The sequence below is a fragment of the Myripristis murdjan genome, chromosome 13 (assembly GCF_902150065.1).
Source record: "Myripristis murdjan chromosome 13, fMyrMur1.1, whole genome shotgun sequence".
Classification (NCBI taxonomy): domain Eukaryota; kingdom Metazoa; phylum Chordata; class Actinopteri; order Holocentriformes; family Holocentridae; genus Myripristis; species Myripristis murdjan.
In genome coordinates this window covers 13,331,360-13,355,309 of record NC_043992.1, presented here as the reverse complement: position 1 = coordinate 13,355,309, position 23,950 = coordinate 13,331,360, and the positions used below count along the sequence as shown (strand labels likewise).

Here is a 23,950-nt window from a genome sequence, read left to right as displayed (position 1 = left end):
ACACACGCACTCACACTCACACACTCACACACACACAAAGACAGTCAGAGTAATATGAGGGGATGATGAGGGAAATATTAAATAGAGCTTACAGTGCAAAAATGTCCATCTGTACAAGTTATTTCATCTAGAATTGAGTCTTAAAAACCCATTTTAATTAAAAAAGTGAATCATTTCACCAGCCGGGTGAAATAATGTCACTCGTTTCCAATGCAAATCAAATCATCAACGATTTTTTTCCAGTCAATTGACATTTTCTTGATATTAATGCGCTCTGCCTTATCCTGCCTCACACAATACTGATATTTGTTTCTGGAAATTTCTTTGCCCACTTGAAACTGTGCAGGATAAAAGTGAAACTATCTCACTCCCTCGTGCTTCAGGAGAAGTGGATTCAGGACGCAATGCAAGATGACATAACTTGTTAACTTTTTTGTGGTGTGTGTGTATCGGTACGATCGGACTGAAACGTCAGAATAGATGGAATTTGAGGTTTTGGAGAGCAAGGGGACCGTGGTGCATGCTGGGAAACCGTGGCCTCATCTTACCTTATTCCCTATGAGACTGGAGTCCTTCAAGCAGCATGGCAGTAAGACACAATGTTGAAAGGGTAAGAGTGTGTGTGTGTTTGTTTGTGCTGCATGTATGTGTTTGTGAACAATAATCCTTCAATCCTGTTTAATATTGAGAAACATGAAGTACTGATCTGATGCAGACTCTTTTTCCCCTTACTAATTACAAATCTGTTAAAGCTTGCACTCAATTTTCAATCATTTTTATCCATCGTACAAGCAGTAATCACCAAGCCCAAGCTGAGAAACCAAGACTTTAGAAACACACAGCTTTCAAAATGAAATAAGCCACACACGACTGCATAATCCCATTATTAACTTTAATGCAATTACTGTTTCTCAAATGGAGTTGTAGCACAAAAACAAACAAACAAACAAAAAAACAAAAAACATTTAGGCTGGATCAGCTGTCATCAACAGATCTGATAACATTTTTTCATGCTTTCTCCTCCAGCACTGGCTTGGTTCAGACAAGTGCATCCCTCGCACAAGTGTGTGTACACGTGTGTGTGCGCTTACCCTGCTTTTCTAAACTGACACACAGTACAGTGTGGCGCTCTATCAGTATCAAAAAGCACGCTGGAACAAGAGCTGACTTCGAGAGCCCACGGGCTACATTAGCATACCGTGCTTCAAACTCTGGAGAGGACTAGATACTGCTGCAGAGGGACACTTCACACACACACACACGCTCACACACTCACACTCACACACACTGCATTAATATGCCATAAAATGCAGCACAACACTCTCTATGTTGAAGGGAGGGGAGAAGGCTACAGGGAAATGATGATGATGATGATGGGAGAGGAGAGAGAGAGATAAAGAGGGTGGCTGGCCGATGAAAAAGAGAAACTGACAAACAGGCTGATACAGAGAAGAGAGAGGAGGATGAAGAGAGGATGGAGGAGACAGAGGGACGGCACGTGCAGTAAACTCAGACTGCTGTATTTGTATTGTGTTGGTATGAGGAAGTTAGTGAGTTAGTTGTTTTCCTTTGGAAAATGATGATAAACTTTCCCACTTTTCACATTTGCAGACATAAATGACAACATTTACTTCCTCTACCGGTGGAAAACACAAAGTCAGACGCTGAGAAGTCTAGCTCGGGGTGTGCACACATTTATCCACCTGCTCTCCGCTTTAGTGAAGATAATATACTGTAGTGAACAAGAAAGAGCTTCCTTCTTCTTTTTCTTTGACATGCTGCCAACTTTTGGTTAGGCTGAGCTATTCAGATACTAAACTTGGCTTCCTGTTTCATATAATATTTAAGAATTTCTGCAAAATAGAGCTAATCACAATGGTTCTGCAGTCCACAGGCCGATTCTGAGTGGACCGCAAGTGTGAGGGTCCAGGTGGAAGAAAAATAGAAATAAAAATCTATTTATTAGAAACATCATTTATCCTTTTCAGCAACTGAATATTTTATTTTTCCACTGTTATCATGAGGCCTAGCTTTTTTATTTTGTTGGTTTTTAAGGTGTTTTTGCACTTTTGATGATATTTTGGGTTAAAACAGTGCACGGAAGCATGTGCATTAGAACACTTTTCATTGTGTGAAATTAAACTGAATGGCTCTTAAGTTAGCCTGTGCGATGACACTGACTTAGTTACTAAGAACAAATGTGCAGCCCAAAGCTACACCCGATTAGAATCACTGACTTATAAGACATTTACTTAAGTGTTTAATGGCAGACTACAAGTAAACTCGGTAAGCCAATGGAAAACCTGTGCATTCACATGAGTTTGCCCATTTGCGCTTCTTGTTTCATCACTGAACACAGAGTTATGAATACGCAAGAGCTAACATTTTTACAAAAAAGGTACAACACCAAATATCGTTCTGGCTGAGCCATTTCATTTCCATGCTTGGCTTCCTATTCGTTTGCAGTGGAAAAAACATATTCAATTTGACAGGCAGTTATGGGGAGTCATTAGGTCTCATGAGTGTTTTGCATTGTTGTATAAAAGCCAAGGAATATGAAGCTATTTAACAGAAACCACCAGCGCCCCAGGGTGCACACACTGTTACCTCCTGATGCTCCCTGCCGACTCGAAGATGATAATGGCCCCCGACATGTGGCTAAACAAATTCAAGAGGGGTTTCATCAATACCAGGCTGAAGTTGAGGAGTTAGATGAAGCTGTTCTGCGTGCAAAGGAAGGCCCTGCTCCTTATTTGTGACTTAATATTCATCTGTTGCAGTGCGTTTCCAACCATCGGCACCTGGACGACCAGACCAGCTATTCATCCACGGCAAGAACAAATCTAACAGTGTGTGTTTGTGTGTGAGGCCACAGTGTGAGTGCAGCATGAGGCGACTCTGGGGCTCTGGCATCAACCCTTCTCTCCATCTCACTGCCCTCTGTAGTCTCTTCAAACCCTCCCGTCCTCCCATCCCATCATCTCCCCAGAGATGTCCTCACATCTTCAGAAAAGAGAGACGGATGAGAGTGAAGACTTTCTCTTCCTTCCTTACTCCCTCTTCCCGATTCCCAAAGGACAGAGGAAGAAGAAAAAGAAGAAGAAGAAGTAGAAGGAGAAGAAGAAAAAGAAGTAGAAAAAAAGGGCTTCCCTCTCTCAACTCCATCTTGCTCTTCTCCTGCCTTCAGCCCCTCTCTTCATCTTTTCCAACTCTCTCTCTTTCTCTCTCTCTCTCTGAAATGTTTACATATATCACTGCATCGCTTTCTGGGTGAAGTCAGTTTTGAAGATGAAGTAAGATAATTTGTTGACAAATAACAGACGATGAAACATTTATAGAACGGGTTACATGCTGTTCACTTTGTACAGGATGAAGACGAGATTCATTCCACTTGGAAAAACAAAATGTTTGTGCTCATTTTTCGTCATTTGTTGACAGGCAGCAGTGTTTCCCACATTTGTTACTGTTGGGCGGCCTGCCCAGGTATATCAGTGGCCGCTCAAGTATAATGTGGCCCATTCAGGGTTTCCCATTAGCACCACAGTTTGACATCACCCCTGCCCCCCTTTGTTGTCACCGTTGGTTGGGTATCAAAATTTGGTACCTTTATGGTACCTTACACACCTCACTACTACAGAGAACCTGATAAAGGAAGTGTTATTTGGCACCATGTTGGTTTTGATCATTTCAATATGTCATTAACAACAAGGCGCCTGCACAGTCAGCTCACCTGCTGTGAAAACAGGATGGCAGGTGAAAAAGTTGTGCTTTTTGGGAGATTTTATAAAACACACTGGTGACGAATAAAGTCTTCAGAGGAAACACATATATAGAGAGCCGGAAAGAGGCGGGGCAAGGCAAGCTGGTGTGTGTGCAGCAAGAGTCTGAGATCTAAGAAGCATGTGTGCCTGTTAAAATAGTTGGAGTAAAAACACTAAAATGAGGTGGAAAATTAACTGGAATTAAAATGGTGACATAAGAAATACTCAAAATAGACTAATTTATTCTTTCAAATAATTTCAATAGACTGCAATATTCACCAAAACTCCCAACCCACCCCGTCCCCGCCACAGTTACAGTATCATTCTGTGGGGAAAGATGGATAGATGTTTGGGTGGATGTATAGATAGAGAGAGAGACAGATAGATAGATCTTTAGCATACACAGTGATAGTGAAGGGCTAGCATGAGAAATGATCATGAGCTCTTAGGGTTCATATTGTTTGACCTGTAGATGTGCATGTTTTGAAAATGAAATATCACTAACTCTATTTATCTGGTGTAGCCAGGTTTATTTCTGGAACTATTTTAGGAGGGCAAGCATGTATTCATCCACTGTGTTGCTAAAGTGTTAGCATGGTGCACCAGGGCCAAGATCTACCGGGGACACAGAGGTGATTTTGGTGTCGGTTCTTGACAAACGGCAATGTTGACAAATGAGACAATTTCCCCAAAACTTAAAGAGGGGTGGAGGGAGAAAGAGAGGAAAGGAGAGGGCAGCTCCACTCTAAAAATGGACTTCAGTGTTTTGCTGATGTTGTCGGTGCTTCGTCAGGTGTACCTGAGTCCTAATCAGAGGTGAAGGTGAAGGTGATGCGAGAGGAGAACAACTCTCTCTATTTCAATCTCTTTGCCGAAACAGTTTCTTCTAGTTAGTGCACTGATGCACTTTGTTAAAAAAAAATAAAAATCAACAAATACTGGTGTTTTATGCTGATGCTGTGCCTTTCACCCTCTCAGAGAAATAACTGCTGTAGTGTGAGAGACACAGACAAATGGGAAGACAGAGAGACTTACCTCATAGATTCCTCCGAACAGAGACATGAACTTGCTGAGGAGAGCAGCACACAAGCTGGCGATGTGTACAAATGGACCCTGACAGAAGGGAGGAAAATACATGAAATTAGCACAATCCTAAATGTTTGAAAGAAGCACACCAGCTTTTTATATTTTTCCCATCACATAAAAAAGCACAGGCTCTTTGAAAACATATCAACAATAACAAAGTCTGCAGCGCATATTGAAATTCAGAGGACGACGTTCAAAGGGGAACTAACGGGATTAAAAGTGAGAGCAATAAAAAAGTGATGCTGAAGTTGAAGGAAGCTCCTGCCGAATCCAAACTATAGATGCTAATGCAGTGGTACACAACAAACAGGGCCTGCAGTGCGTGTGTGTGTGTGTGTGTAAGGGGCGTGAGTGAGAGTGTGTTTGAGTTCGAATATGTCTCCGGGCTAGGCTGTCTTTCGGGAGATGCCTTACTTACTGAAAATGTTTCAGTCAAACTCTGGGAAAACACTGATCTCACTACATCTCACACACTCACACACACACACACGCACACGCACACGCACTTGTTCACAGGATATAAACAACAGCTGCATAGGTAGTTTGGGGCTCCCAAAAACGCCATTAAAAATTGAGGAAGTTAAAAAAAAAAAAAGTGTCCACTCCAACACCTTACTCCCTCCATCCAACTGGATTTACAGAAGGTCTCCACAGTCAATCCTGTACCATCCTTCCTTCCTTCATTCCTTCATTGCTCTCTTTCTCCCGCTCCAGATTTCACACTCAGCGCTCTCAACCTGAACCCAAGCATATCAGCTGCTGGTGTGTCATTTGTGAATCATTTGTAATTCATGCTGCAGGGATGTAGGGAACAAGAATCTGAACGAGAGAGGGAGGGAGTAGCTCCTGTACCGCAGTATGCCAGTGATACATTACAGACAATGGCATGAGTATGCTATACACACCCAGTGCTGCATTGATTAATTATACAATAAATCTATAACTATATTATCAAATTATAATATGCCAATCGTATTGGATTTGGAGGACACAGACTGACCACTAGCTGTTTTTTTTTGTTTGTTTGTTTTTTTTTTTAATTAAAAAAAAGCTAACACTGGTTTAAATTTGATCAGTTTCTGATATTGGACAGAAAGAAAGAAAAACATTTCACGTCGTACCAGTGGAGACAGATGAGCAAACACCACATGTCATGATGCACGAATTTATATTCAGTTGCCATGTTTGGATACTATCTACTGTATGATTTATTTACACATGGTTAGGGCTGTCAGACCCATAAGAACAGAATCTGTGCTGTAATGGAATTTTACTATTCATGCTTGCTGTGCACTTTCACATGACAAATCTGGGTAGTTTTTCATGCCGCTGCTACTCAAATATAATCTCAGCACTTGGAGAAAAAGGCTGAGGCTGAAAAAGATGCTGAAGACATCTGCAGTGTTGGCTCGCTTTAAATCGGTTGATCACAAGAGGGCTGAGTGTCAATCATGTACGACAGATAGACAGATAGAGCAATTATCCAAAAAGTCAGTAAGAGTCAATGATAAATATGAAAGAAAAAAGGGTATTCAGGACAGGCCTAGTGGAGCATGTGGGTAAAATACATTGGTTCAGCTGGTGATTGAATTGGTGATCACGATGATGGCATTTCCAAAAAATAAATAAATAAATAAATAAATCCTGGCAATCAGAATCGGCCCCTGCAGCCCACATCAGTGCATCCCTTGATTTTTGTTTAAGGTTTACTTCAGGCCATGCGATACATTAAGCTGGCATTCAAGCCCGCTGCCACCTTGGTCACCGGGTCACATGTATTTTCCCGTGTTTGGTCTAATGCTGTCAATCATGGGAGCCGTGTTAGTTCATGTTGGTTCACTGCACCTCAGACAGACAGCAGGGCCGCCACAAACTGAGTAAAGAGGCCAAGTTGAAAATGTCTGTTTCACAAGGCCAGCAGTGATCACATAGACATATAATGGTCAGCTTATGTAAATTAGGGACAAACACATACACACGCACACACAAACACACACACACGTACGCACGTACGCACGCACGCACACACACACACACACAGCAGGGTAACTGAACTGACTAATTTCAGCTCTTTGAAGTCTTTCCTCAGCCTCCTTCCAGGGGCTTGTCTTTCCTCTTTTTCAGTCTTTGAGTACCAGCAGGGGAGAGCTGACTGCCATGTGAAAGCTGTGAGAGCCACACGTGACACACAGTGTGTGAGTGTGTGTGTGTGTGTGTGTGTATGTGTGTGTGTATGTGTGTGGTTCCCGGAGGGTGTTTGAAAAAAAAAAAAAAAAAGAAAGAAAAAAAACAACAACAATTGTGCCAGAGCCCCTTTGTCTTATGAATCACATATTGATTGACCGATTGATTTGGATAGGTGTCAGTATGCGGTGTGTGTGTGCCACATGCTTTCCTAACATAGTCTACTATCTCCTCACAGCGTTGTGCTGTGCAAGAAAACATGCCCGAGCACGGTGACAAAGGTTTGTGAGAATTTGCTCCTCGTCTGTGGAAACAAAGCGAATCCTACTCACTAAAGTATTTATGCAAATCAAGCGATCACACACACAAAAAAAAAACGGCTCTAGTGGGTCATTGCATTAACAAATTGCACCATTTCCATCCTGCTATGTTTAAATGCCCACAATAATGCAACTGTTGCCAACTGTGATTAAGGTGGTAGTCTGATTAAGCAGTTTACACAACACAAATTCCCCATAAAAATGCTGTTTGCATGACTCAAGTATTTACTTTGATTGTCCCGTGAAAATCGAGAGAAAAAAAGATATTTTTTTGGCCAAAATGAAGTAAAATAAAATAAAACTGTACCGTTACTGTCAAATGTCACCAAAATTGATATAGCCTTGATTTTGCTCTACCTCCTCATTCTGTTCTTTGCTGAGGGATTATTATTATGCATACCTGTCCTGGAGACTCAGAATGGATAAAGGGATTTCTTCAACCCAAAAGCATCCTACATGCAATAGTGTAAGATATACAGTATATTGGGTAATAAACATTGCTTAATTCTAGCCCAGTACAGACTGCAGCTCCCTTCTCCCTGTCTTCTGCAAGTGCACAACTTGACTACTGCTCAAGACCAGTGACTTAAATGTATTAAAGTCTGAACACTTGGCCACATGCAGCAGCATTTTCTTACATTTCTGTTATTTTTCTGTTAAGAGAAAAAAAATAAGAGAAATCAACTCCTGATTCACCAACTGTTATTAACCATCCATATGCACTTCTTCCCGGGTGTGCTGAACAATGAATCCCATGACAATGAATTTGTGATTAGCATAAGGAAACGCTCCTTAAACTCTATATAAAGGCAGCAAAACGTGCAAAATACTCTGCCACGAAACGAGGCTGTAGGAAGAAAGAGACCTTCAGCAACTCAAATCAGAGTTGACTATTGATTATGCGGTTTGTGAGAACTGAGCTGAATCTGAACCGAACTAAACCGAAGCTCTGTTAGATGAACTTACAAAAAAAAAGAAAGAAAGAAAGAAAATGTGAATCTCCAGAGCGTCAGTTCTGCAGATTCAAAATGTCAACTATGGACAAAAATCTGTGATGCCATGAGTGTCGTCTTGGCAGAGGGACGCACAGCTGCTGCAATAAACTGAAAAGCCCCAACACAGACAGAGACACAGTTCTTCTGTGTAAACACTCTAAAATTAACTTATGCATATTACTTTTTTCATATCTGTCGTAGACTATAGGCTGTTTTGTTGTTATTTCAACAAACTCTCAAATGTCTGCATTCAAATATTCTTATCTTAATAATTTAATCCTCCTAATTACTCTAAAACATAACATGATCTTACTGTGATTATGGTCATGTCATGGGGACTTTAAGGGCTTCACCTGAGTGCGCACTAAAAGCACCTTTTGATGATTTTGTATGCACTACGTCTCCAGCAGGATGCCTACACTGCAAGATGTTTTGTGAATTGTTTGCAAAGTCAAATTTACATGATCAAGACCCAAAGTCGTATCATTTATGCAATAAACACACGCAAGATCCCTATCTGCATATGGATGAGGAGCATTTGCGCACACACAGATTGGATTTTTCTGTGGCGAACGCAACACTCACAGAGCACCATTAGGGAATTACAAGAGCTCCTTTTTCTGTCATCGCAGAGGCTTTGCGTGTTCAATTACCTCAACAAATGCTTGGTGAATAAGAGCCACAGGGTAGGGATAGCATATTTTTCATGCGTGCGTGTGTGTGTGTGTGTGTGTGTGTGTGTGTGGGAGGGGATTGTGTGTGTGTGTTACCTCCTTGCCCAAGGGCATGCCGCTGCCCAGAGCGCAGGTGAGCCCGATGACTTTGGCCACAAAAGTTTTGAAGGTCAGATATTCCTTCAGCACCACTCCTCGCAGAATGGTCTTCATCTCTGGAATACCCGAACCTGCATGGGAGCACAGCGGGCGGCTGCAGCTTCATTTAAGTTTAAAGACACACTGTCACTCCCTAATGTCTAACACATTGTCTGTTTACCTCAGATTACCCACCCTCTTGTTTAGATTACATCAGCGGGTTTCAAACTGGGGTCCCGGGACACCAAGGGTCTGAGGGTCTGACAATTATACTGATGTTGACTGTTCCAGCATCACTGATCTGATGGTTAAATATCTCATTTTAATAATTATAAATATAGTTTTCTTGTTTTTTATAGTTATTATTTCTTCATTTAGTTAGTCATTTAGTCAGTTATTTTTTCTAAGGTATTGTTTTATTTGCTTGTTTTTCCAAATAATATATCACTTTTTTTTTGTTGTTGTTGCTACTTTTCAATTACATTTTTCTCTATGTTTTTGAGAGAAATCAAGTTAAATTACTCAGGTCTCATATGATTAATTCACTAGACATTGCAAAGTGATTATTTTAACATTATATATCGTACAATATATGCAATATATAGAACCAAAATATCTTCTTCTTCTTCTTCTTCTTCGTATCAGAGTCCTGAGGGCAAAATCACTTCAAGCGGGGATCCAAGGCTTAACGAGAGTCAACTTGGGGGTCCAGAACATGAAAAACTTTGAAACACTAAATACACGACAAACAACAGTAACACTGAACTAGAAAATGTTCACATATCAAGAATTTGTTTCCTCATATTCTTCAGTTTTATCGTATCCTACATAGAACTGGATTTTTTTTTCTTTATATGTTTTTCCTGTTGTTTCCCACTACTTAGTATATTGTCCTATTACATATGTTTTCATTCATTTTTCTTGTCCTTTTCACTCTTATTTCTCCGGCTGTAATTAACGGTTATGGTTTTGTTGAAATACACACCATTTGATCTATTTATTTATAACCTATTTTTCTTTGCTGTATCCAATTACCATTTGCTGCTGCAAAAGGCCCAGTTTCCCCTTAAGCATCATGAAAGTTTAATTTCATGTTGTTTGCCACAAGTGATTGACTGTCTTTAGTTTAGCGTACAGCAGCTATGCTAATGTCATTAGCATTTTTCCCTACATGTGTGTTGGAGTGTGTGTGTATGTGTGTGTGTGTGTGTGTGTGTGTGTGTGAGAGAGAGAGCAAAAGTGTGCAGTCTTTACCATTATGTACACCCACATATCCATTTCAGTCACAATGTATGTCTCTGACCTTGTGTGTGTGTGCGTGTGTGTGTGTGTGTGTGTGTGTGTGTGTGTGTTCTTTTACATTGTTTGTGTCTTTCTTCTGCTTGTATTTCTTTTTTTTGTTGGTGGTCTCTGTCAATATCTCTGTATAAGTGTGTATAAGTGCTTGTGTGTGTGTGTGTGTGTGTGTGTGTGTGTGTGTGTGTGTGTGTTCGTCATACCAACGGCCTGCGGGGCGAGGATCTGGGTGAAGCCGGCGGAGAAAGTGATGAGAACTACAGGGTAGGTGACCCAGGCCAGATATTGCAGGAACACATTACTGTCCAGACCACCGTACATCCACTTCTGTGCTGTGGACACACGCACACACACATATGCACGCACACACACACACACACACACACACACACACACACACACACACACACACACACACACACACAAGCCAACACATATATATGACCAGAAGAAAATGGGTAAACCACACTCAGGCACACAGAGACACAGATACACACGCACACACACAAAACACACCATAAGAAAGGGTATGAGCAGTGCGTATGCATGCAAACATGTATAGATGTGCTATACACACACACACACACACACACACACACACACACACACACACACACACACACACACACACACACACACACACACACACACACACCAATAACCTATTCACACTCCTTACACAAGATAAATGTAGTTATCCAGCAAAGATGTCGAGAAGAAAAATTGCAGTGAATTGTGCATGTACACCCACCCACCCATACACACACACACACACACACACACACACACACACACACTTAAGCATGTGTGTGGTCGCTGTGAGCATCTTGAGTGTTGGCTTAGCGTCATCTTTAGCTGCATACAGGAGAACTGTCATATAAACCATTTAGTGGCATAATGTATGTGTGTGTGCATGCGTGTGTATATGTGTGTGTGTGTGTGTGTGTGTGTGTGTATGAGTGTGTGTGAGAGCTCTCAGGTCGGGTGGTTAGTCATGTTCCTGTATCCAATTAAAAGCACTGTATAGCGTAGCGGGAACAGACAAGACTAGGTTAGCTTCTCCTTGACAGTGCACATACGCAGCGTGAGACATCTGCTTGAATTAGAGACGGTCCCTTCAAGCTTCACATCGACTCTCATCACCTTCTTCAATCATCTATACCCCTCTTCCTTGGAAGCTGATAAACCTTTTTTTTTTTTTTCCCTTTCTCAGTCCCTATCATGTACCTGATGGGTTAATAGTCTTTCAAAAATAAACTCAGTGAAGCTATATGCTCCTATCTTTTCATACACCCATCTCTTTTGCCCTTCTTCTTTCGAACCATTTGTCTGTTGATTCCCGCCTCCCTCAAATCCGTCCTGACTCCATTCATCCATCACTCCTTTTCCCTCCTACCTCCCTTATTCCTCATTCTTTCCATCAAATGACTCCTTCCCTCCCTCTTCCCCTCTATCTATGCATGCTTTTCCTCCCCTAATCTGTCCCTCCAATCCAATCCTTCTATCATCCATCCATCTGTCTTTCTAAACTTCCTGCCTCCCTTACTTTATTTCTTGCCCTCCCATCTCTCCATCAGTCTACCCATGCATTCCTCTTTCATTCGCTCTGGCTTTTTCTCGCAGCCTCCTTCTTCTCTTCTTTTTCTTTTTGTTCCCTCTCAACCTTCTTCTGTCTCATCTCTCTCCGTCCATGCCTCACCTTGTAGGCAAATGGCGATGCAGAAGTCCACCACCCAGCTGACCAGAGCCATGAGGAGTCCCAGCAGGATGAGGAAGATCCAGTCCTCGCCGACCCGCGAGATCAGGAACTTCTGACAGCGGACCGTGCAGACTGAAGGGAGGGAACGAAGATGACTTAACGCCATGTTAGGGTGACAAACAAATACCTGAAGGACATTACTGAGCAACGAAGGAGGAGTTGGCACTGAGCTGGACTCAAAAGGTCTAGACTGTTCAAAATTGGCTTTGGAGGTTAGGAAGATGCATCTTAGAGTGCTGGAATTTTTTTTTTTATCTATTAACCAATAAGAGCCAATAACAGCAGCTAAAGCGGACAACTTTAGTTGCTGACAATAGCTGCATTTCCATCCATCTCTCCAGAAGATTTTGGCCGACCTTTTGAAATGTTAGGTATTAATTGTTATTGGCAGTGATGAGATGTGTCATTTCCCCAAATATTGTCAAAATCTGTTCGATAATTTCTGACATTTTTCGTGATGGACAGATGATTGAATACATGGTCATCGATCCAAGGTACCTATCTGCCAAATAATATTCAACCAAAAATAAGTATTAATACATGGGAGGGGCAGTGCCTATGATATTTTGGGAAGGTGGAGATGGACAGATATTGGACAGACAAAAATAGCCTACTTAATAATTTATTTGATAAATGTGTTTTCATCTTTTTTTTAACAACAAAAGGCGGGTGTCATCTTCATATTGTCTCACACAAACCTAAAAAATGTCAGAATTTAAAGGATAATTCTGGTATTTTCCAACCTGGGTGTTGTTTTTCCAACTTTTGGGGTCCAAATGACTGAAAGGGATAACATTTTTTTAATTGGTCCAGTATTGAGCTAGATCACTTCAGCCGGCAGCTGCAAATTGGGCTGCAATGTAATCACACGGGGCAAGTTCGCCCTCAAATTACATGAACTGAAAGAGCTTGTTTTGCCACTGACAGACACTGACCTTAACAGAGGTCTCGCTCAAGGTGAAGTCTCACTCTGAAATCTTGTGTGAGGTGAGTTGTTGCAGGAAGACAACTATGGAAATGTGAGTGAAAGTTAGAGAGACGGGTGCTGAAGAGTTTGTTGTGTTGGAGGACAGAAATTGTACCTTAATATTATCAAAAAGTGTCAAAAAATAACAATAATAATCCAAAAAAAAAAAAAAAAACACTGGGACAAACTGAAGTTGTGGCTAGAATGGGTTCAAACACTCAGACGCAGACCATCAGGTCTTGACCATTTTGAGTGGAATATAAGTGACAAAATGGAGTAGAAATGCTAAAAAGCACTTTTAAGGGACTTTGATGGGTAAACTTGCCTTGTGTGATTACACTGCAGCCGCCAGCTGAAGCTGCCAGCCAAAGCGTTCTTGCTCATTAATGGACCAATTTTTTACAAATTTGTCATTTCATCAGTTATCCTTTAAGAAAAGTTGTTAAATTTTCCATTTCTGTCCTGCCTCTCTACCTTGGTATGTCATAAATTATAAAACAAGTTTGAATGGAAATTCAGCTGGTAGTGATGGAGAAGAACACAAATAAAAATTCATATAACCTCAGAGAGATGACGTGTTCATTCCATTTTCCAGTGCCAACCGTAACCAATGGAGGTTAGGATCAAACAATATCAGTGTAATACGAGGAAAAATGATGGACGACATGAACCGGCAACGCTCAGCAACAAACTGCACACGAACAGTGGTGCCACACTCACTCATGTTAGCACATTATAACCTACAATGCTATGGGGCTAGAGTGTGAAGACAAATGGACTGCAGATTGATCGAGTATATTAAACACACAGCACAGAGGCATATGGAAGCACTATAAAGCAAAACACACACACAAACCGGTCTGTGATGCACAGTCAGGTCCGCTATACTCACCTAAAATCAACAGGGAACTCAGAGTCGATAGTATACTGTATACCACCCAGTGTAAGACATGCATACACATTATGTTACTAATTATGACTGATCACAGAACAAAACACTTTCATTTGATGATTCATTAGTACAAACCATAATTCATATTGCCTCATTCACACCATTTTTTTCTTCATCCCCTCATTTTTCCTCGTCTCCTCCCTCCTCCTAGCTTGTCCTCGTTTCTCCGTTCTTCACTGCTGTGAGATGACACTTGGAGCAGCAGGGGGCCCTTCTCACTAATGACTGCCATAGCACACACACACTCAAGCATGTGCACACACACACACTCAAGCACGTGCACACACACATTTTGTCTCTCCCTTTTAGTTTCTCCTCTAATCTTCACCATGTAGAACATGTAAAATGTAAATGTAGCACTCAAGATGTTTACTTTTAATGTTTCATGGTTGACTTTCAATAGCTTCAATTCTTCAGTAGCCTGTTTCATGTCATTGAGAATATCCTTCCTCACTTGTGTTAGACAACAGGCTATTTCCTTTTGGGAGAGCAAGATGGAAAAATTAGACATTCTGTTTTCGCCCCCTATTCTTGGCAGTCCTTGTCAATTAGTACTCTTACCTTTACGCAGCATTTTAATCAACTATTCCTTTGAGTCAAGTGATATGGCAAGCAGATGAAGATGCACTCTCTTTTATCCCAAACATCCCTCCACCTCCAGCTCCCTCCACTCGCACATTTTCCCTCATTAAAGCTACAAGGCCAATCTGGGTCTGCTTCCTCATCATTCATGCTCTGGTAATGCTGGAAAAAATGTTTATGCTCTCAGGAGTTGCTTTTGCTATCTGTCCCTAAGGTCAGAGCTGAATTAGACAAAAGTATCTTTATTCTGGTACCTCATCATGGAAACTGCTGCCAAATAATTTAAAGGTTAAAGAGCTGTTCTCCATTATGAGTTTAAACTCATAATGACTTGAAGAGTTGGTCTCCAGGTGGGTTTGAACTGATTTAAAAAGCTCATCTTGGTGGGTTTAACTGGATAATGAAGAAATTTGTGACAGACTCATTAAGAAGCTCTTTACTTTGCTAAGTCAAGATTGAAATAGCTTCTTACTTTATGAGGCAGACGGATTGTTTGACACTGGGCTGTTGTCTCAGGACAGAATAAAACTTTATCTTGCTCCTTCTTTTATGTGACTTTGACTATATTCAGTCTGCACCTTCTGTTTGGCTCACTGCTGCTCTCCTCTCTAAGTGGGAACAAGGGAGTTCAATAAAGCTATCCCAAAAAGGCTTTGCATTTATGTGGAAGCATTCCCTTTTAAATTGAACTTCAATATTAAAGCATTTCTATCAAAGCACTCCAGCTTTTTTGCATCATTTTGGCGGTTTGAAAGCAGTCCCTTTCAGTTCTTCTTTTTTTTTTTTTTTTTTTTTTAGATCTGTCTTTCAAATAACAAAAAAAGTGGTCAAAAATGTATTATGTATACAAGGTAAAAATGGAAATGGTCAACCAAGACATATAACTGGCCACTACAAATATATTTTGATTGGCTAAATGTTAATGTTTTGACTCAAAATATATTTTAAAAGGGGGGAAAAAAATAGAGCTGAAACAATTAGGCCAGTAAGTGTCTCAAAACAATTATTCAAAATGAATAATCAATCTGAGCCACTTTTAATAAAAAAAATTCCAAATTCTCTGATTCCAGCTTCTCAAATGTGAATATTTCTAGTTTCTTTATTCTTCTGTGACAGTAAACAAAATATCTTTACGTTATGGACTGTTGATTGGGACTTAACAAGACATTTGAGGGTGTCACCTTGGGCTGTGGGAAATGGTGATTTGAACATTGTGAACATTTTTAACCATTTTCTGACATTTCACAGACCAAACAATTAATCGATTAACCAAGAAAATAATGGAAAGATCAATCAGTAATGAAAAGAAGCGTTGGCTGCAGCTCTAGAAAAAACAACCGCCACAACATTGACCTTTACTCTTTGTTAAACATTTTTTGCCTTTTTTTTTTTTTTTTTTTTGTATATTCTGAAACATCTCAAAACATATTAAAGACGAGGGGGTGCCCCTGCCACCCAGTGGCTAAAAGAACGCTAAAATATCAGAATGGAGCTTCGGAGTCGACAATCTACAAGGGACGCATGGATGATTTTCATTCTTATCACTTTATTTGTTACGCTGACCAATGAGCCAATTTGCTGCACACCTTGGTGTATCTCTGTCAAGACGTCATCCTTGAACTGAAAGGCACCAACCAGCATGTGTCCATTAATACTGGAAGAGCTTCAGCTGAATGACATAAACATACAGTCTATGAATTTCCATAGTCGAGGGAAGGGCAACATCACAGCTGGCTGACATTCAGGAAGTGAATGAAGAATGATGTGGGGATGGAGACAAAACATCAGACACACACAAAGACACACACATGCACGCACACACACACACACACACACACACACATTTCCTAATCAACACCTTCCATGGCTGTCTGACACACTACGGAAAGTCGATTCGCCTTTGCTTCCCATCACTCTGCAGACACTTAATTGTGACAGTTCTGAGAAACAAACTTCTTACATGCATATATTTAGATTTTTATATTTGTTTGTGCATGTCTTTGTGTGTGTGTGTGTGTGTGTGTATGCATGTCTGTATGTGTGTGTCGACGTCATCTCACCCACGGGCCATCTGTGCTCTTGAACCCCTTCTGTCACCCAGACACTAGTCGGCCTGAATGAATCTGTTGTGTGTGCAAGTGTGTGTGTGTGTGTGTGTGTGTGTACATGAGCATGCAGACATGATTTCTTTCTACTTCTTAACATGAAGGGATATATACTCATCTCTAGCTCTCTGTGTGTGTGTGTGTGTGTGTGTGTGTGTGTGTGTGTGTACATCTAGCAGCAAGTGTAATCTTGTCTTCTTGGAGATGTAATTTAGTTAGCTCTGTCTGTGCTGGTATTGCTTAATAGCTTTTTCTGCAGCACGCACACACACACACACACACACACACACCCTACAGAGTGGTCGCTGACTTTATTCTTCATGGCATGCAATAAGCAGCATGCTAGCTCCCCATCACTCTCATTGCTTTCTGACTCACCCTGTGCGCCGCTCCCCCACCCCCCTTCAATCCCATCATCCCCCCACAGCCATCTTCTTCCTCCTCTTCCTTTTCCTGCTTTCTGCTAATCACGTTAAACCTCTGACTTGACTCATCTCCTTCTCTCTCTCCCTCTCTCACTCTCTCTCTCAGGCCGTATTTGCTGCCCTCCACTCCTCCTGCTCATACACTCAATACACTCTCATCTATCCCTCCCTCTATCTATTCTTTTCACCCTCGCTCGCTTTCTCCCCGGCAAGAGACATAATGCCCACATACCTGCTGAGACTAATTTAGGTTGCCTTGGATACAACAGTGCATCCGGTTGCATGACCTAGCATGAAGTAACTGTGCGTGTGTGTGTGTGTGTGTGTGTGTGTGTGTGTGTGTGTGTGTGTGTGTAGATGGTGAACCATATGAATATTAGATACCGGTCCGCTCATTTGTGATTTCAAGGCATGAAGCTAATCGTGACAGCAATGATGTCATGTGTTTTGCTTTCTGATCAGATGGGAGAGTGTTATTACTGCCAGGACATATAGAACACACTGCAGTAACGATGGATTTTATTTATATACACCTAAGACCAGCGCTACTGATACTACCAAAAGCCAGTACTCAATACCTTCAAATTTTACACCCACCTCCTAAACCAAAAGTCCAAACTAGAATGATCAGCTTGTGGTTGTATGCCTCCACAAGACTTTGAGGGAAGGTTTTAAGTGTATTTTGGGCAAAATGGAAATTATCACTATATTGACAACTATGGTTCCAGTCAATAATTTCCAGTGCGAAACATGCAGTCTTCACTTAGAGACTATTTATACAAAGGGGTACAGAGGACTGATAGAAAGCTTTGTCACATGATAATTGATAATCACCTGAAGCTCAGTATCAGCAAAAGTGAAGTGAAAATGCTGAGTTAGGATGTTGAATAATGGCCAGAAAAGTGCTTTTGCAGACCATTATGATGTCACAGTGAAGTTAACCTTTGACCTTTTGAATAGTTTTATCCATTTTGACATTTGCGTGAGAGTTTGTGATAATTAGTGTAGGAATTGTTGTAGTTATGGCCAAAAAAATGTTTTGTGAGGTGACAGTGACTTTGACTTTTGACCTAAAAATGTAATCAGTTCATCCTTGAGTCCAAATGGACGTGTGTAAACTTTGAAGACATTTCATCAACTGTTCCTGAGATATCACTTTCAAAAGAATGGGACGGATGTACTGTATGTGTAGGCAGATGGGTGGATGGACAGACAAGCCAAAAACATAATGCCTCCGGCCATGGCTGTCACCGGTGCGGAGGCATAAAAATAATAGATATTTCTTCTTGTTTATTCTAAGACTGGAACTGAAACAGTATTCACACCACCATCGGACACTAAAACTGTCCACTGGAAGCTGGGATGATAAACATATTCATAATTGTGTGCATTCCTAACAGGTTAAACATTTCTCACACAGACAACCTGGGTAGCACTCATCAATTCTACAATGAATTCTTTGTACAGTCAAGCAAACTGCATCATATCCATTATACTGGAGGTAGACAACACTGGCCATATAAAAATATGGAATAAAAGCCAAAGATTTACAAACCTATATATCTGTCTAATTGTGGCATTTACTGTATATGACGTGTTTATGTGAGAGAGAAAGAGAGTGAGTGTGAATAAATATACATCCAAGAGGGAAAACACTTGCGGTGCAGAATCCCTGCAACGGTTTCCATAAAAAGCCCAATTATTCAAATCACTGCCCTCATTTGTTATGCAAGGTGACAGCTATGTATAGGTGTAAAGGCTAAAATAGCCTGCTATTAATGCCCCAATTTTGCACAGTCATGCCAATGAGGCCTACCCCCATTTTTGTGTGTGCATGCATGTGTGTGTGTGTGTGTGTGTGTGTGTGTGTGTGCGTATGTGCTCCTGCATCTATTATGTGGCTTCATGCATAAGGCAGAGATTCAATTAGAAATGCCTGGCTGTGTTTAAAACCACCAGCTTAATTAGATTAGAATTAAAATGGATAGGCAAATCTGACCATTCAGCTCTTTCTCATTTTAGACAGCAACTTTGAAAGATAGTGGAGAGGTGGGGGCGCGATACAAGTGCCTGAGGAAGAGAAAAAGAGGGGACAGAAGGAAAAGCATGTAACCCCGATATGGGTTTTTGAAGGCCAATGCGGACATTTTTGGACTGAGGCCTCTGAATGCCAATGGCTGGTATTGTACATTCATATTCAGGTTTTAAATTTTACAGTCATATTCAGTATTCAAATTATGATCGTGATCATGACAAGAACACAGCCAGGGGATTATAGAATAAAAATGAAGGGTTTCTCTCAGATTTTTATTCATGGCATATTGCAGTATCTCTACTATGCTTTTATTGGAAAAAAAAAGTCATACTTTGTGACTGTACATTATTTAGGATGAGGGAACACTGGAGGATTTTAGAGTGCTCTGAAATAAAAAGCTCTCACCATTTTCTTCCACTTGATCCTCCCGAGAGTTTTCGCTGGTAAAACAATGCTCAGTGCATAATTAATAAAATGTTTTTGTGCTTTTTCCTCAAAGCTCTCCAATGCCACTGTCCCACTGTCCAATCACTGAGCATAATGAATGTTTCCCTGATTTAGCCCTGTAGATTAAAACAGGAATGCCAGGTGCCGAGTTTAACTGGCAATCCTGAAATCATTCGATCCGAATATGTTGCCGCTCATAATAAGAGCAAAACAGCTCAAACACAAAGTTATAATCAAGCCAACTGCGCATTTTGTGGCCATTGTTGTGAGGCAGAAGCAACTCCTTCAGTACTCATTTGATTCCCCTAAGTTTGTTGTCTTCCTTTTTCTACAAGTCATTTTTGATTTTAATAAGACGACGTCAGCAGAGACACCGAGTGATACCCTTAATTTTTTCTGCAGTGGACATTCATCATTTCTTCATTGTGTAATGTCTGTTATTGTTCATTCAACATGACGGACATCTGCCCTGTGCCAATCATAAAGACAGACAGATGGGGCAGCCAAAGAGAAATGACCAAATTGTTTGGCCAGGGAGGGGAAAAAACAAACAAACAAACAAACAATATTTTAAATTTAACTAATTCAAATTTGTATGACCCTCACCTGTTTTCTTCCAGTGTATGCCAGTGTATGTAATTTCAAATGTCCCTTAGTGATTCAGTCATTCTATTGACTAGAAAGGATTATTTCCCCCACCATTCTTTCTATACAAGACATGTAGTCATGCCAACTGCAATCCCCGATCACATGACCTAAATGATGAACACACTGACCGATCGATCAACAGTGCCATCTATAGAGCCTGATACTATTGCTAGTGGGGTTAAAAAGTAATAATACTAAAAGCATATTCTCTAGCTGTGGTCAAGAAGAACTTCTATTATATCAAGACGATCAACACTGACTGGCTGATATCTGACTTTTAATAAAAGGCCAATATCGACAAAGTGATATATGGGCCTAACCCCAATAGAGATAAGAGATAAGAGGAGTCATATCTGAGTTTGTGCTGGAGTGTAGGCAGGAGGAGAGATCAGAAGGGAGTGAAACAAGAAAGGAGGAAAACTAACAAGATAAATTGGCCCTGCAAGGCGGCAAAGACACATTGTCAGGGCAATAAAACCGACAACGCATCTATTAATGTTTCAATCTGCAACACATCTCCCTTTTCTCCAAACAGCTCTCCTTTCCACTCTCCCCTCCCTTCCTCCTTATCCGTCGGTCCATCTATCCATCCCTCCCTCGTGTTGATGTGTTCTCTATGCTAATGAGATGTAAAAGGCGGTGATGTTTATGTAAATGTGCTGTAAAGGCGTCGGTGTCGGTCCCGGGCGAGCAGGCGAAGCACCTCGTCTCGCACTCAATCACTCTGTTTGCTCGTTCGTTCACGAAGTAACGATGGTTGTGACACCCGGCTTATGGCTGCAGTACAATGTCTGCTTAATGAGGTGTAATGGCATACACACACGCAAACGCACACACAATTACACACAACAGCACAAACACAATCACCACAATTATTATGCAAAAAACAGCTTCTGCATCCCCTCTTGAATCACTTCCGGAGTGTGTTTAATGTATGTTTAATGCTCCAAACGGGAGTTAAGAAAAAAACGAAAACCCACACGCTCAAAGGGGAAATCTTTTTCTCCATTTAAGTGAAATGTCAGTGAAATGTCGGCAAACATCATCAAGTCGATTTGCTATAAATGTTGCAAAGCTATGGATTTTACGAGCAGCAAACACAAAATTCTATTCTGCCTGAAAAATCTTGGCAAAACAGGCTGGTATCTGCTGATCATACAAGGCTAAAATCTATTGTAGAGTTTCACAGATGGTCTCTAAGCGTCCTCCCAAAGCACAGACCTCTAGTCTTTTTCTTTTTTTTCCCTACACAACACCATGTCTTTGGTGGTTTTAAGTTGTAATGCACTTCTCAAAGGATGGCAGAATCAGCACCAAAACTATGTGTGCACACCGCTGGCCATGATGCTTTGATTTAAATTAGGGAGGGGAACTGGCACATCGAGCACCGATATATAGCTGCTGATTCTGCTGTGTGTGTGTGTGTGTGTGTGTGTGTGTGCGTGTGTCCTGATGCAGCATCCATCTTAGGTTTGTTTACTGCAGAGTGTGTGCCGTCCTGTGAATTCTCAGATGCACTCCCCGACAAGTACTAATACACTCACTCATCAACCTCTCAAACACACACACACACACACACACACACTGGTAAAGCTGGTAAAGCAGTAACATGGTGTTGCCTTCCAGCCCACCATTTTCAACCCCGGTCTCTTTTGCCATTACCCTCTTGTAGTAGTCATTTCCATTCCTATTCAAATACAACAGCAAAACCAGAAGGCTACATTCTATAATATTATAGAGTACAGGAAACTGGGCTTTTTATGTTTAACCTGTTAACAGTCCAAATGCCCGCGGGCTCAATTTTAAAGTGGGATTGAAGATACTGGCATCATATGAAGATGACCTAAGGAATACATTGGTGCCAAGTATGCCATGTTAAATGTCACTCGAAAGTTAGGCTAAATTTTGGCAAGGGGAAAAAGTCTGGCCATTTTCCACCTTAGATCTCCTTGATATGTGAATAGAAATGGCTTTTATGGTCACCCACGGGTCTCCCCTTTGCAGACGTGCCCACCTTATGCCAATTCCATGCAGTTTGGGGAAAAACCACGCAGCTTTTTGCTTTTTGTATGCAGTACAAATGTGTTATTTACGCCTATTCTAAAATGGTGTATTTGTGCAGACTGTGGCCTTAACGGTCTAGGAGTTACATAAATTGGGTCTGAATGGAAAGCTAAGAACTTGTGGATTTAATGTGCCCAGTTTTATTCATGTGTGATGATGCTGGTGCCCATAGTAGCCATTTCATTGTAGCGAGACCATTTTTTGAAAATTTAAGTCATTGTATAAAATGAACTATTGTGACTTCTAGGATAATCAAAGCCTCATCAAACTTTACAACCACAAACAAGAGACTGAGGGCATTCAGAAGATGTCTGGTTTTCCAGGTAAATTGGCAATAAGGGCGAGTTTGTGACCAATTTCCAGAACAGAATGCTCGCCATCCATCCTGAAAAATGCAATTCTTACAGAAATCTCCAAATGGCAAAAGTTTTTGACACCAAATCAAAGCATGACTTTTTCTATGGTGTTCCTCAAAGTCTTGGTGTCTCAATGAGGTATTTTGGAGGGATATTTGACCCTTATTATCAATTCTTGAGTGGTCAAAAATAGTTAAATTTTGTGGTATCAACCCAAAAATTACTGCAACAACTTATGACATATAAATGACAATGGAAATGGCTGTCAAATGTTTCCATCATGAAGTTCTAACCCTTATACAATCTACATAAAGACAGAAATAAATAGGCAAATGACCCAAACACAATGTTTATTACAGGTTTATGACTAGATTAACTTGACACAGTGCTGAGCTGCATCTCAAATCAATCCTCTTGTTTCCAGCTCTCAGATGTTTACCACTTCTATTTGGCATCTACTGTTGACCTTTTATCTCCCCCCGAAACCTCACTTATCCTTCCCAAAATGGGTCTAAAAAGAGGTGGTGGTGGTATGAGGTTAATGGTCTGCAGGAGTCCTCTTATCTTTCTCTCTCCTCCTCCCTTTTCTGTGCTCATTTTTTATCTCTAAAAGCATTTGAGTGCTGAACTCCTTCCTAAAACTTTAAAGTCCCTCAATCAATAAAGCTTTTCATCTTCAAGCAAACACACATGGATCGATCCCATGGTCCTAACATCATCTTTAATGAAGACATTAGGTTGTCGGGGCAACAGGACACCCCCATCCTCATCCCGATCCCTGCCCTTTTCTTGAAGTCTCACACTGTCCAATAAACGCTTTGCAACCACAGCAGCTATGCCAGCCAACCTGAAGTTGACCCTCTGGTTTCCAGGGGACAGTGTGACCCCACACTCTGCAGTCATAACAACCTCCTGCCCTGAACCAATGGCTGAGCTGAATCAATAATGAGACAGGAAGTACAGTTACAGATTGCAGTGGCCACTGAGACTGAGTGTACTGCTTTTGGGGTGAAGCTACCACAGCTTTTGTGCAGATATTCAGTGAGATTATGTAAATTTTACTTTTTCAAGCTTTTTTTTTACCTTTAAAATTGCAAATGGTTAGTGTCTCCCCTGCAGAATTTTATTCCTGACAGGGTGGAACAGCCTCTAAAGC

At 41.0% G+C, this 23,950-nt stretch overlaps 1 protein-coding gene across 1 annotated transcript in view; it reads right to left on the bottom strand.

Annotated features, from left to right (window-relative positions):
• Positions 1–23,950, bottom strand: part of clcn2c (chloride channel 2c) — a 162,942-nt gene that overhangs the window by 67,786 nt on the left and 71,206 nt on the right. Inside the window, exons 3-6 of the mRNA XM_030066320.1 lie at positions 12,154–12,285; positions 10,658–10,786; positions 9,117–9,250; positions 4,797–4,874 (exon numbers count right to left, since the gene is read on the bottom strand). Coding sequence (XP_029922180.1) covers positions 4,797–4,874; positions 9,117–9,250; positions 10,658–10,786; positions 12,154–12,285 — 473 coding nt within the window. The remainder of the gene's footprint in view (positions 1–4,796; positions 4,875–9,116; positions 9,251–10,657; positions 10,787–12,153; positions 12,286–23,950) is intronic.